This window comes from Leptodactylus fuscus, chromosome 1, assembly GCF_031893055.1.
Source record: "Leptodactylus fuscus isolate aLepFus1 chromosome 1, aLepFus1.hap2, whole genome shotgun sequence".
Lineage (NCBI taxonomy): Eukaryota > Metazoa > Chordata > Amphibia > Anura > Leptodactylidae > Leptodactylus > Leptodactylus fuscus.
Genome location: NC_134265.1, coordinates 18,392,400 through 18,407,332, shown reverse-complemented (window position 1 = coordinate 18,407,332; position 14,933 = coordinate 18,392,400). Strand labels below are relative to the sequence as shown.

General features: G+C 45.8%; 1 protein-coding gene across 2 annotated transcripts in view; it reads left to right on the top strand.

The window, feature by feature from the left end:
- The window catches only part of NIPBL (NIPBL cohesin loading factor), a 91,124-nt gene extending 90,184 nt beyond the window's left edge, over positions 1 to 940 (top strand). The window contains exon 47 of one of the 2 annotated variants that reach the window (XM_075267659.1): positions 104 to 940. In XM_075267659.1, coding sequence (XP_075123760.1) covers positions 104 to 466 — 363 coding nt within the window. In that variant the 3' untranslated portion in view covers positions 467 to 940. The remainder of the gene's footprint in view (positions 1 to 103) is intronic. The other variant, XM_075267668.1, reaches the window with a different exon arrangement.
- The last annotated feature ends 13,993 nt before the right edge of the window (positions 941 to 14,933 follow it).

The window sequence follows — 14,933 nt, the reverse complement described above, 5'->3', positions numbered from 1 at the left end:
TTAAATTTTCTGTGTTTATATCCGGAACTGCTGACAACGACTACACGTTAAGCTTTTTTTTATTATTATTTTTTTTTTTATGTTCCCCCTTCACCCGCTGCAGTTAAGAAAATCAAAAAGGTTATCAGACTCTTCCGATCTATCAGGCCACATGAATGAGACGGTCGACGTCCAGGATGTTATTGCAATTTGTTGTCCAAAGTACAAGGACCGGCCACAGATTGCAAAAGTAGTTCAGAAAACCAGCCATGGGTTCAGTGTTCAGTGGATGGCGGGCTCCTACAGTGGCACTTGGGTTGAGGCCAAACGCCGTGACGGACGAAAGCTTGTGCCTTGGGTCGATACAATTAAAGAGTCGGACATCATTTACAAAAAAATTGCGCTAACGAGCGGCAATAAGCTGACTAATAAAGTTGTTCAGACTTTACGATCGCTGTATGCAGCCAAGGACGGGACTTCCAGCTAATAATACATTTGTATATTTGCAGCCAAAATTTACAGGAAAAAAAAAAAATAAATACAAAAAAAAAAAGGAAAAAAAAAAAAATTCACACAGTCATAAACTTGAAATCTCAGCATTCTGGCAAAAAATAAAATAAGACGAAAAAAAAAAACACACCACAAAAAAAAAAATCAATTAAAAACAAAAAAAAATCAGTTTTATGAAGCGTAAGAGTGGAACTTTGGCCGCCTGAAGGAAATGTTTGGAAAACATTGTCGTGGGAGCTTCCTTCGCTGTTGTACAGCAGAAACTTCTCAGTTCATTTTTACTCCCACTGTATTATAGTTTAACAAAAAAAAAAAAAAAATTTGTTTATATCTTGAAGAATACTTTCTGTTTAAAAAAAAAAACGAGCGAAAAAAAAATTACAAAAAATAAACAAGTGAATGTTGAAAATTAGTCTGTTAATGTTCTTAATAAAGTGTTCTTGGAGTTTAACCTTAGCAGCGGATGGCTTTCTTTAGCTTAGCCCTTTTTCCAGAGAAGCATCAAATTTTTTAAATTTTTTTTTTTTTTTTTTTTTTTTTTTCCAGGCTGTAAAATGGCAGAATGTTCTGAACACACATAATTTATTCTGTTGGGGAGGGGAGAGGGGAGCATGCAGTATCTATGACCTTATCTGCAGGAGATTATTATTATTATTTTTTATTATTATTAGTTCTATTTTATTTTTGTTTCAAAAATTTTTTTTTTTTTTTCCGGTTTGTAAATGTAGATTTTGATGTATTAAGTCACCCTGAAATTGAAACTCGAAAAAAAAAAAAAAAAAAAAAAGGGATCCCGAGAATACCTGCTGGAGAAAATACTGCAATAAATTTTTTTACTTCTTTGTTACTTGTCTGTTTCCATTTGAATTTCTTAATGTAAATCTGTTTTTTTAAGAAAGAAAAAAATCCAATTATATAACTTTGCAGTCTTCTATGTAAAAGTTACAATTTTTTTTTCTTTTTACGCAAGGCATAAATATTGTTAATACGGTTTGTATAGGCTGATATAACGCTATCTTTTTATTTCCCTCCCTTTTTTTTTCTTAAAGGGGCATAGACACGATTTTAACGCCCGATTTTATTGTATCTTGAAATATCTAGTGTTTATCTATATGAACTAGCACTGTGCCAAACACATTTTCAAGAATGTTTGATAAAAAAAAAAAAAAATTAGTTTATTCCTTGTATGTTTCTTTCTTTAATTTTTTGTTTTTTTATGTTTTTTTGATTTGCATTTCGATGTTGAAAATTTTTGAAAAGAAAAAGTTTACAGAAAATTTCATCAGTTGGACTTCTGCAACTTTCGCCATGGGCTCTACATCTGGATTCTTATTTTTGGTTTCCATTTTTGACTAAGAACATTTTGGTAAATTACGATTTGTTTAATTTTGGGGATGTGAATATTATTGAATAGGGTGTTAAAAACAAAAACGCAAGACTTGAGTTAAAAAAAAAAATTTGCAAGCTGGTCAACCCCAATTCATATATCAAGGGATGGTTTGAGACAACAGAATCAAGAAGATTTAGACCAAGTGTGAAAGGGTGTCAATTTTTGGAAGCCGCAAAAATGAATAACTTTCGAGCCGGATTGCATGTTTTTTAAGAAGCAGAATGGGTTTAAAACTAGGTACTGATTTCCAGTTATTCTGGGTTGTTCTTGGGTCCTTTGCTTTCTACTTTCTGATTCCTCATGACTCACTAGAGAACCCTCTGAGCCTAACAATGTCTGCAGCGGTCTCACCTTAAAGGGGTTATCCAGTATAAACTAAAAATTAACACCTAAACTAATCCCCTCCCCCTTCTAATTTACTTCAATTTAAAAAAATTACCCATATGGAACATCACCATTATTCTTCCACCTCCCCTTTCCCCTGCAATACTTACCAGCCTTTCTGTGTCTGGGGAAAGGCTCCTCCCCTCTTCCTGTATTCTGGTAGTGGGTGGAATAGGTTAGTCAGGGAGACGTGGGAGGGGCTAGTAATGGGTGGGATCGCTAGGCTAAAGAGACTGGGAGGGGGCTAGTAATGGGTGGGATCGCTATTCTGAAGAGAGACGGTAGGCGGGGCTAGTAATGGTCAGGATCACTAGGTTACTGAGACAGGGAGGGGAATGTAGGAGTGAGAGGGAGTTAGTGTAGCAGCTACACAGGAAGCTGCACAGCAGTAAGACAACACCAAGTAAACAAAGGCAGAGAATGCAGCAGCCAGAGACACTCAGAAATCACTCCAAACCCTGCTAAAGGTATATGGGTGTACGTCTTAACCCATTTCTAGCACTAACACTCCTTTATATAAAAAAAAAAATAATTTTTGGCCGGAAATCACTTTTAATTGATTTTCCAGCATTTTAAGACGGACCAGGGAGCAGAGGGCAGTAAGGGATTGATGAGGGGGGGAGTTGTTTTTCTATGGCTTTAAACCTGAATCTAGGATTTAAAAAAAAAAAACTGCACTTTATTCCGAAAGCCTGTCCACAGTTTGTAGTGAAGCCTCATTCATTTTAATGGCGTTACGATGCCCCGGCTCATGACGGGTTTTGTATCGGCAAGAAAGAAGCCTTAGGTTTAGAGTCCTGAATTTGAAGTATAGAATAGTCAACCACTGTAAAATTTTCAACTTTCTAGCTGTTCCCTACTGTATTACATTATCAAAAAGTAAACACCAAATGGTAATGCCTTCACATTGGGCCTGCTATTCCATTACTTGTAACATAAGTCCAGCCACAAGACCAAAAACTGCCACAGACTTGGCGCCCAACAAGTACGTTCTACCTGTAACTCCACAGGCTCAGTTTATGGTCCTACCCTGATATCTACTCTTATCCTGTATGGGAGCTTCCAATCTATAAGTTCTTCAATTTACCTTTGTTTCTCTTAACCCCATCTTGGCAACACTACGGAATAGTTGGTGTTCCTGGTAGGTAGCTCCACACTGGTCACTGGTTTTGGGATGGGTAAGCCATAGTTAAGAGAGTCCGGGAGCTTCTCGTGCATTTGCTTTGGAGACATTTTAGCCTATGTTATACCTAATTTAGTGATTTCTTTAAAGATTTGACCCGATTGTTACTTTGAAGATGAAGTTGATGAAGAAGGTCTTAATATGGGATAGAAATTGTGGAGGGGGTGTCACAAAGGAATTATTTTCGGTGATGTAAAACTACAGCTTTTAATACAAGTCCTAAGAGCAAAGAGAGTCAAAACAAATGTCAAAAATATTAGACCTGGTAACTTTATCACACATCTGTGAATGGTAAAAGCATGTGAAACTTTAGGATTAGCAGATAACATGAGGTTCTATTAGAACTGTGTGTTCTTGTTCAGTGGGTTGTCAATTAGGTTTGGTGTTTTAATTAAAGAACAAGGATCCATCAAAGTCTGATCTTCACAACACTTGAGAGATTTCCGAGGACCTCAGAAGAAGAGTTGTTGATGCTCATCAGGATGGAAAAAGGTTATAAAACAATCTCCAAAGAGTGTGAATTCCACCAATCCACAGACGCTGTACACGTGGAGGAAATTCCAGGCCAGAAGTTGTTGACCAATAACAAAAAGCAAAGCGTATAAATAGTCCACAAGATCACAAAGAAACCGAAGATAAACAACCCCCCCCAACAACATTTGGTTCGGACTTCCTTTACTTATTGCTCCATCATCAGAAGGACACTGATTAACAATGGTGTCTACCGATGTGCAGTTTGTTATAGATCACCTGGACAAGGCAGAAGTCTACTGGAACCATGTTCTCTGGACGGATTAGACCAAAATTGTGAAGCATTTTGTTTGGAGAAAGGAAAACTCTGCATTCCAGCATAAAATTCCTCATACTATTTATGGAACTTGGTGGCAGTTTCATGGCTTGGGCCTGTCTTGTTGCATCTGGATCTAACCAACCAGCTCGCCTGTCTGACATTATTGGTGGAAAAATGAATTCTAAAATATACTTGCAAATTCTAAAGGAAAACACCAGGATATCTGACCATAAGTTGAATCTTAAAAGTTGTTCTCTTTTTTTTTTTAAAAGTTTTAGTTTCACAGTTGGAAAAAAAAAAAAAAACATGGGTCATGCATCAAGGTGACAACCCTAGGCACTCAAGTCATTCTACCAAAGCATTGTTGAAGGCTAACGTTTTGGAATGGCCATGTTAAAGTCCTAACCTTAGTCCGATAGGAATTTTGTAGAAGGACCTGGAGTGAGCTGTTCATGGGAGGTAATCTACCAAAATAAGAGAGTTGAAGCGAGTAATTCGTGAGAGGTAAGCCACCAACATAATAGAGTTGAAGCGAGTAATTCATGGGAGGTAAGCCACCAACATAAGAGAGTTGAACCGATTAATTTGTTGGGCAGTAAGCCACCAACATAAGAGAGTTGAAGCGAGTAATTCGTGGAAGGTAAGCCACCAACACGAGAATTGAAGCGAGTAATTTGTGGGACTTAAGCCACCAACACAAGAGAGTTGAAGCGAGTAATTTGTGGGAGGTAAGCCTCCAACACGAGAGTTGAAGCGAGTAATTTGTGGGAGGTAAGCCACCAACATAAGAGAGTTGAAGCGAGTAATTTGTTGGGAGGTAAGCCACCAACACAATAGAGTTGAAGCGAGTAATTTGTGGGAGGTAAGCCACCAACACGAGAGTTGAAGCGAGTAATTTGTGGGAGGTAAGCCACCAACACAAGAGAGTTGAAGCGAGTAATTTGTGGGAGGTAAGCCACCAACATAAGAGAGTTGAAGCGAGTAATTCGTAGGAGGTAAGCCACCAACATGAGAGTTGTAGCCGGTTTGTTCCGAAGAATGTGCAAAAAAACCTCCCTCAAACCAATGTGCAGGTCTAGTCAACAATTACTGGAAACTTTTAGACAAATATTTCTGTAGAAAGGGGTCACACCTGATACTGAATGGTTCACATAATTTTACCACCCATGAATGTGTTATTGGATCCTTTCTTCTACAAATAAACGAGTCAAAAATATTGATTTTGTTTACTTTTAGGATTTATATCTAGGACTGAAAATCGGGGGAATTTTAGGTCAAATTTATGCAGAAATTAGAAAATTCTGAAGGGTTTGCAAACTTTCAAGTGCCACTGTAAAACACTTTGAAGGTGATGATCATTTTGTGTTTGTATTTTGTTTTTTGTTCTTTTTTCCTCCCCACTTAATTTTTCTCTGAACGAGAGTAAAGGTAAGCGACCACTGTTGGCAAAATTGTGGAAATCTCCAGATTTCGAGGGTTGTAAATGTGGCAAATACAGATTGCTGATAAGATATAATTTTTAATGTTTGAGTATTCTAACTTTATGAAACAGTGATGGTTTTTCTAGGACAGTTAGTACAATGGCATCAAGAACGATTATCAACAAAACTCTAAAGGGAGTGTTTCTGAATTTTACCAAATTGTTGCATTTGGCCCCCGAATAAGACTGTTAGCAATTGCAGCAATAGAAAAACTCCAAGATGGAAATCCAACCTAGCGTGAAGTCAAAGATGTTAGATATTCTTAGCAAACGGTGAGTAAAATTTGGTATAGCAAAATAAACAAAAACAGCTCATTTTGTGAACATTTGTGACAAAAAATACCCCAAAAACACAATTTGGAATGTACATTTAGAAATGCCGAACAAAAACTCGAACTTCTCTCTAGATCCAAGAAAACAAGGCTATAGGGCAAAAGAGAAGCAATTTTGGAGAGTGCATGAAAGTCCGTTCCGAATCCAGATTGGCGATGATATTGAAACTTTTTTGGGGGGCCGTTCTACTGAAGCACAGAATCACATCTCCCCCTATGATATCAGGTAAAGGACCAGAATTGATGCCAGTCATTACCCCAACAGTCAACATATAGGTGTACATGGACACATTGACATTGATACTGCTCTGGTAACGTGTGCCCGTACGAACTCTGGTACTGGAAGGTCCTGGGAGCGAAGCGAGCACGACATGGCCTCTTTGATCCACCTAGACAAGGTGGTCTTGGATGCTTTAGCTCCTTTGTTATGGCCATAAACATTGACCAGCAGGTTTTCTGACCTTCGGAAAGGTTCTGTACACTCCAAGTAGATGCGAAGTGCTCTGACCAAATCCAACTTGTGCATCCTTTCCTCTATCTCGGAAGTAGGAGAGGGAAATAAGGCTGGTAGAGAAATCACCTGATTTATGTTGGAGAAGGTGGGAACCTTTGGTAAGAAAGTTGGGACGAACCTCAACTGTACTCTGTCCGGAAAAAAAGAGATGAATGGCTCAGCAACCGACAAGGCCTGTAGTTCGCCAATCCTCTTAGCGGAGGTTATTGCCAGTAAAAAGGTTACCAAGGTATCTCCATTCCACTTCAGACAAGGGTTCAAAGGGGGATCACATAGCCCCTGTAGAACGGCAGCCAGGTCCCAAGAGGGAACCGGGCGATAGACCTGAGGGCGGAGCCTCGACTCCCCTCTGAGAAATTGCTTTATTAGAGGATCTTGAGACAATCTGGTCCCCAGAAGAGTGGAAAGGGTTGACACCTTAACCTTCAGGGTGGCCGGAGTTAAACTTCTTTCTAGACCATCTTGTAAAAACTCCAAGACCGATTCGATGGCAGAATCGCTGACTTGTTTCCTCGTACACCAGTGTTGATATATCCGGGAGATCTGCTGATGGCTCCGGTTAGTTGAATCCGCTCTAGAGTGGGCTAAAGTTCTTAGAACGCCCTGGGACAATCCTCTGTCCAGGCCCTGGCAGAGCTGATTGTTCAGAGTTACCAGGTTTTGGACTGATGGAAGCCTCCAGTAGGTCCCTCGACTCATTAGAATGAGGTGGGTAAACCATGCCTTTTTTGGCCAGAACGGCATGATCACTATTGCCGAAGTCTGGCACTGCCTGAGTTTCGCCAATACCTATGGGGGTCGGAGGAAACACATATGCCAGGTTGAACCACCAAGGTATTGACAGGGCATCCACCGCCAAAGGATTGTCCTTGCGGTAGAGGGAACAATGCTTCTCCACTTTGGCGTTGTATTGGGTGGCCATCAGATCCACCTCGGGGAGACCTCACATCTCGGTGAGATGGCGAAAGATGTCCGGATTCAGAGACCATTCGCCTGATGTCACCAGGCCTCTGCTGAGTTGATCTGTAAGGATATTCAGTTGACCTCGAATATGAACCGCTGACAGCTGGGATAGGTTCCTTTCGGCCCAGGAAAAAAATCAAATCCGCTACCTGCAGGAGAGAGGGGGACCTGGTTCCCCCCTGCTTGTTGATGTAATGAACTGCTGTAAGGTTGTCCGTCCTCACTCTTACAGCTCTCCCCTGTAGGTGCGGTGCAAACGCTAGAAGTGCACGATGTACTGCGGTAAGCTCGCGCCAATTGGACGATTGCGCTTTCTCCAGCTAGTTCCAGGTCCCTTGTGCCGGGGACTCGCCTAGATGCGATCCCCAGCCTGTGAGGGAGGCATCTGTAGTCAACAGGGTCCAGGAGGTCTGGACCGTGGACTTCCCGTCTTGAAGATGAGACAACCAAACCAGTGATCGACGGGTTCTGATGGTTAACTGGATAGGCTTCTGTAGTCCAGAAGGACTGTGGTTCCAGACTCTCAGGATCTCGCATTGTAACGGGCGCATATGCCATAGGGCCCACGGAACTGCCTCGAAGGCCGTGGACATGAGACCTAGGACCTTCATGGCTGTCCTGATGGTAACCTTCCGGGTAATGGATAGTTGATGAGCCGCTCGACCAATCTTCTCCTTCCGAGGAGGAGTCAGGGAGATCATCATGCTGAGAGAATCCAGAATAAATCTCAGGAACTGAATCCGGGTAGATGGAACCACTACTGACTTCTGCCAGTTTACTAGCCAGCCCAGCTCTTTTAAAAAGGCCACAGTGGTCTCCAGCTGTGTGGTGAGGACCTCCTTTGACTGGGCTTTCAGGAGCCAATCGTCTAGATATGGGACTATGAAGATTCCTTGGAGGCGCAGGGCGGCTGCGACCGGAGCTACTACCTTTGTAAAGGTGTAAGGGGCTGTGGTTATGCCGAATGGAAGGGCCATAAACTGAAAATGACGCAGACTTCCGTCTAGGTATTCCGCAATTCTCAGAAACTTCCTGTGTGGAGGATAAATGGCAGAGCACACAGGAGGTAAGCATCCCTTAGATCTAGGGTGACGAAGTAGTCTCCGGTGTGTAGAAAAGGTAGGACCGATCTGATGGTTTCCATACAAAACCGTACCTTGTGGATGAATTGATTCAGATACCTGAGGTCGATAATCATGCGCCATCCGCCTGATGATTTTGGTGCCAGGAACACCGGAGAGTAGACGCCTTGACCGTATTCTGAAGGGGGAACAGATTCCAGCGCGGCTTTGTCCACATACTCCTCGACGGACTTCTCTAGATGAAGTTGTCTGGTGCCCTGAAGATGGCGGGTCCTCACATACTTCTCTGGTGGAAGAGAGGAAAAACTGATCCTGTGCCCGTCTTGATCTACGCGATCAAGACGGGCACCTTTGTCCACGAGACGCTCCTCTTGTAGCTCCTCAGCCACGAAAGGACGACCTTTGACCACTCCTGGAGGGCTGAGGGAGGTTCTTACCTTTCGTATCCGAAAGACCCTCCATGATGCGGTCCAACTCTCTTCTGAATAGCCGACCAGGCTTGAAGGGTAAGGAGCAAAGATTGAATTTGGAGGCGTCTGCTCTCCATGGCTTCAGCCATAACGGCCGCCTGGCCGCGGTTGACAGGGCCATAGCCTTGGAGACTAATCTCGTTTGAAAGGATGCTTCTGCCAGGAAGTCAACCATCAGAGATATATCAGACATTGAGGCCAGCAGGTCGTCACGATGTACCCCCGAATCTATATCTCTCTCCAATCAGGAGAGGTCAGTACGGAGTCTTGTTGCCACTTCATTGGCGGAAATCCCCACCATGGCTTGAGCAGAGGCTGTAGAGTAAACCCGTCTCAGGGAACTCTCCACACGGCGGTCCAGGGGGTCCTCCAAGTTGGAGCCGTCCTCGGCCGGGACCACGGTGCACCTGGACAGTTTGGCAACCGCCATATCCACTTTAGGTGGAAATCCCCAATAGCCTTGTTGTGACTCTGAAATGGGGAAGAGGGTCTTAAATCGTTTAGAAGGGTTAAATGCCCTCTCAGGCCGCCTCCATTCCACCTCCATCTTACAAGCAAGCGCCGGGCTGGCCTTGAAGGACCTGGCCTTTCTGGATGAGCCCTCCTGGGACGAATGACCCCGGTCACTAGACCCCACGGTTTTAAGTAACCTAAGCATCTTCTCAATAGGGAAGATTGATTTCTCCAGCTCTTCCACCTCTTCATCCGAGGATACCTGGTCAGTGATGCGCAGGTCCTTTAGGGGTGGCAACGATAGTTGGCAGGCCTCTATCCGGGGTCTTTTACACAAGTGAGCGAGGGTCTCCTTCACTTCCTTCATGGATTGCCGACAATCCTTCACCCAACCGACAACATCCCGGAGGGGAGTGTCTTCAGATGGCGGAGCTCTGCAGCCACCGCAGAGCCTGTACTCATAGCCATCCAGAAGGGGAATGCCACACTTGTCACAGGCTAGATGTTTGCGCTTGGACACAGATTTCCTACTGGGAGCCACTAAGGAGGAGGAAGACGACATCTAGCAAACAAAAAGTAAAACAAATGTTAGAGATCTTACCCCACCAGCTGGAACCACAGGTCCTCTACACCTACTTTTAAGTATGCAGCAAGGGACGCAACAGGAGCTTGCTAGGAGGTCTAGCAAGATGATGCAGCTTGTACTCAAGAAGTGGACAAGCATGGAAGTGTGGGGTAAGGGAGCTTATAAAGCTCCTAGGTCGGAAGGGGAGGAGCAAAGGAACCGCTCCCCCCTGGACCATGCCCCCTTAACCTCCTCCTTACCGGAGGGGAAAGTAAATACAAACCTATTGCAAGGCTAAAGACAAATGTAGAGGGATCCCAGTCAGTGACCAGGACCCAGGAAGGGAGAACCAACTGCCGTGTGCAACTGCACTGCGCACACGCGAACTCCCGACACAACGGTGCGGAGAGCCGTACAACGAGAAGCGCACTGCGCCTGTGCGGACACCCAGCAGACCACCGCGCGAGAGACTCGCACCACGCATGTGCGGACTCCGGGAGCACAAGCGCTTCCACCCACCCGCCTGCTGGAGACACCTCTCCCCCCCTACCACCTGTCCTGTCCACAGGACAGAAAAAAAAACACATGGAGGGGGAGGTCTCCCGGCCTCTTATAGGGAAAGAAGTATGTTAGCTAATTAAAAATTCCACCTGTCCTAATAGTACACAGGGGCAGGAATACCCCATTTGTGCTGCTGTTGGGCGTTGGGGGAAAACAAGGCAGAGTCTTCAGGGAGAAGATTAGGGGAATTTATACACTCCTCAGCATCAGTGTCTGTAGTGCAACTTTTTTTTTTTGTGTGTGTGTGTGTTCATCCAAGGTAGTCTATATCAAGTAATGGCAGGATGAGTGGGAGGTCTTTCTGTCTTGTATCGTTTTTATTTTTTCAGGTGCAAGGGTCTTCAGTGTGTACGCCACACTAGTTGTACCACCTTGCGGACGCAGCGCTCTTCTTGAGAACCCTGCCGATCACCCAGTCCCCACTCCCTGCATTGGCAGCTGGATTTTTTAGTGACGCCACTCCCATGTGCGAGGGGGTGACCCTGCAGGGCCTGAAGACACAAGACAGGGTGAGTATTTCTACGCCCCTCTCCTCCCCTCCTATTCTGGCTACAGTATCTTTTCCCTGGGTCCCCCTATCCACCTTACCAGGCCACTACCATTGGGAGTTCCTCCTTGCAGGGGCCTCCTTATGTGGATAAGCTCCATGGGACTTTTGGCGCCCTGGGCCCCACCTGGGTCTCTATTTACTTTCCTTCACCATCGTGGGTCCTGTCAGTTTCGCCGTTGGCAGTGTTGCCCTGCCAACTGTGATTTCTACGCGAGGCCCAGGTTTCTTTGGCAACTAGGCTGGCCTCCCCTGGTTTTCTGGCCACTCCTAGCCCTTCTCATTGGTCGGGGAGCTGCCCTGGATTGTCCCCCTCTAGCTCTGCATGGTAAAAAAAAAAAAAGTTACCATGTGAACATTCTGAGCCTATCTGCTCTTTCTGCAAATCTCTGACAGCCCAGGAGCCCCCTGACCCCTCTCTGGTTCATCCTTTCCCAGATTGGTCGGTCTCCCTTACCCAGGCCATTGGTAACCTGCCCAGTCTGTGGTGGAAACTTTGGAACGGCTGCCTTATCAGATTGCCCCTCATTCAGCGTCTTCTAGGGAACCCTTCAGGCGCCCTCATCCCGTTCTAGCTTCAGAAGCCGTCCCTGCAAGAGGATCAGGAAGTCTTCCTACAGGTTGTGGTCTTCCAGCCCTACTCCTGGGCAATTCCCAGATAGGGGCTCAGCTCACGGCTCCTTCCGACAGGTGGAACTCTGTCTCCCCCGCTTGTTCAGTTTCTCCTGGGGAGGTCTCTGACGTGGAGCATCATCCAGGCACATCTATATCTGCTGCTACGCAGGAGCTCATCCGTGCAGTCCGAGACACTCTTCAGATCTCTGAGGACATCTCCTTCTGCTGCAGCTGTCACCCCCTCTGCTCTTTCCCAATCACAGAGCATTTGACGATATCTTGAAGAAAAAATGGCTTCACCTAGACCGTCCTCTTTCTTCTACTTGGAAGTCGAACATTCTTTTTCCCTTCCTAGAGCAGTGTGTCTCCAAGTGGGCAGAGCCTTGCACAGGTGACCCTGCGATAGCTAGGTGCTCCAAGGCTACTATGCCGCCTCTGGACTTCACCTTTCTCAGTGATTCCTCAGATAAGAAGATGGATTCTCTCACCAAGGCGGCATTCTCTGCGGCTGGCTCTTCTCTGCGCCCTTCCTTTGCTGCCCCTTGGGTCAACAAGGTTTGCATTTCCTAGGCCAAATGGCTCCAGGCAGGCCTCTCTGATAAAGCATCTCTTCAAGACAACCAGCTGCTTGTCACTCAGATTCTGCATGCTACCAAGTACCTGTGTGATACCTCCCTTCAAGAGGCTCACCGTTCTGCCAAGACAGCTGCCAACGCTGTAGCTATACGTTGTACCGTCTGGATTAGTTAGTGGAATGCTGAGGCTGCCTCCAAGAAGGCAGTTGTTGCTCTTCCCTTTTTCCGGGATGAACAGGGCCAGCTTTTTGGCAAAGGCTTAGAGAAACTTATCTGTGAGGCCTCAGGGATAAAAGTTCTCTTCTCCCCCAAAGGCATTCCAAGCGCTAGACATTATCTTCAGCGGTTACCAGCGCTTCCGCTCCTTTCGGGGCTCTAACTCTTGCTCCGGCGGGCAGTCTCCTCGGGACTCCTGCTCCAAGAAGCTCTCTATCATGCCCAGACCTGCCTGGCAGTCTCTCCTCAAGTCCTCCAGGCCTTCTGCTGCAAATCCCTCCTCAGCCTCTCGGGGAGGGACGTCTGCTATCCTTTCAGGAGACTTGGCTTGCCAACTTCAATGACGCCTGGGTCCAGAAGGTGTTGTCGACTGGCTACTCCATAGAGTTCTCCTCCCTCCCAGATGGAAGATTTTCACATGATCACAACTCATGCCAGCCTTTCCAGCTGGGGAGCAGTCTTCGGTGTCTTGACTGTCCAGGGCCTGTGGTCTGCAGTGGAATCTTCCCTCTAGATCAACCTGCTGGAACTGAGGGCTATCTTCCTGGCCATGTCTCATTGGACCTCCCTCCTCCAGGGGCGTCCAGTCCGAGTCCAGACCAACAACTTCACTGCGGTTACTTTCCTGAACCACCAGGGCGGCACCAGTAGTCATGTGGTCTTTCTGAAGGCTTCTCACGTTGTGGGCAGAGCTTCACTCTTCCAGCTCTTTTGACAGTCTACATTCCAGGCGTGGACAGCTGGGCAGCAGACTACCTAACCCAAGAGATACTCGATCCAGGCGAGTAGTCTCTTCATCAAGAAGTCGTCCTCAAGCTATGCTCCCGGTGGGGTCCGCCTGACATTGTCCTCTTCACCTCCTGCATGAACCATAAGGTCCCCCTCCATGTGGCCAGGTCCCAGGACCCTCAAAAGCTCACAAGCCGACAATCTCATGATTCCCTGGTCGGACTTCGCCTCCTGTACCTGTTTCCTCCTCTTCCCCTTTCTCCTCAGGTCCTCAAGAAACTCAATACTGAGGGTATTCCAGCCATGTTGGTAGCTCCAGATTGGCCTCTCCACGCCTGCTACACGGATCTCATGTTCCTGCTGGCAGACGCTCCTTGGCCTTTTCTCTTGCGGGTGGTCCTTCTATAACAAGGGCTGCTATTACAGCTGCATTTAACGACGTGGCTGTTGAAGCTGAGGATCTAAAGCACTGCAGGCTTTCAGAACCTGTTGTCCAAACCATGCTTAAGGCCTGTAAATCCCCAGTTGGCCAAGATCTACCATCGCACGTGGAAGGCTTACGTCCACTGGTGTGAGAGTAACAATTATCATCCGCTCTCCTTCTCTCTTCCCTGGGTCCTACTTTCCTTCAGTTTAGTATAGACCCAGGTCTTGGTCTTTCTTCTCTTGAGGGTCAGGTTTCTGCCATTTCTATCCTCTTTCAGAAGACTCTGGCCTTCCACCCTCAGGTGAAGACCTTCCTCCAGGGTGTGCCACACTGCGTTCCCCCTTATCGGCCTCCTGTGGATCCATGGGATCTTAACCTTATCCTTGAGATGCTTCAGGTTCTACCTTTAGAGCCCCTGAGGGAGATTTCTCTTCGCCTTCTGTCCTGGAAGGTTGCTTTCCTGGTGGCCATTACCTCCATTCACAGGGTCTCCGAGCTTGTTGTCCCCCTTTCTAATTCTCTACAGAGGCAAAGTTGTCCTTCATCCACCACCAACTTTTCTGCCTAAGGTGGTTTCCTCCTTTCACATTAATGAGGACATAGTCTTGCCATCCTTTTGTCCTGATCCCAAGCATCCTCGTGAGCGTTCCCTTCACTGCCTGGATGTTGTCCGGGCGATTCGGGTCTACTTGTCTCTTACTGATCCTGTTACTTAGAAGCCTTGTTTGCGCTCCCCGAGGACTCTTGCAAGGGCCTGCCTTCTTCCAAGGCTTTCATCTCTAGATGGATCCTGTGGGAGGCCCACTGTGGAGCATTTAATACTGTGTGGGGAGGAATTTGTTCATAGTTTAATATTTTGGCCCTCCAATGGTCTGAGGGACAGTGACCTAGCGCCCTGTTTAAAAAGTTTGAGGATCCCTGGTATACATCCATAAAGTGAAAGAGAAACGCAGATACATCGTGATTATCAGCAGCAGAAGATCTGTTAGGACACCTTGTATCAAGTCTTTACGTATATACTCATGTGCAGTAAACCTTTCGGTGATTCTATTTGGGGGTTGCAGAAGTGACAAAACTATTAAAAGAAAAAAAGAAAAAAATCAATAAATAAGAACCAGACAGAATTCCCCTGTACACGTCTGATTTTATTCTTTATGTAACATCGTAA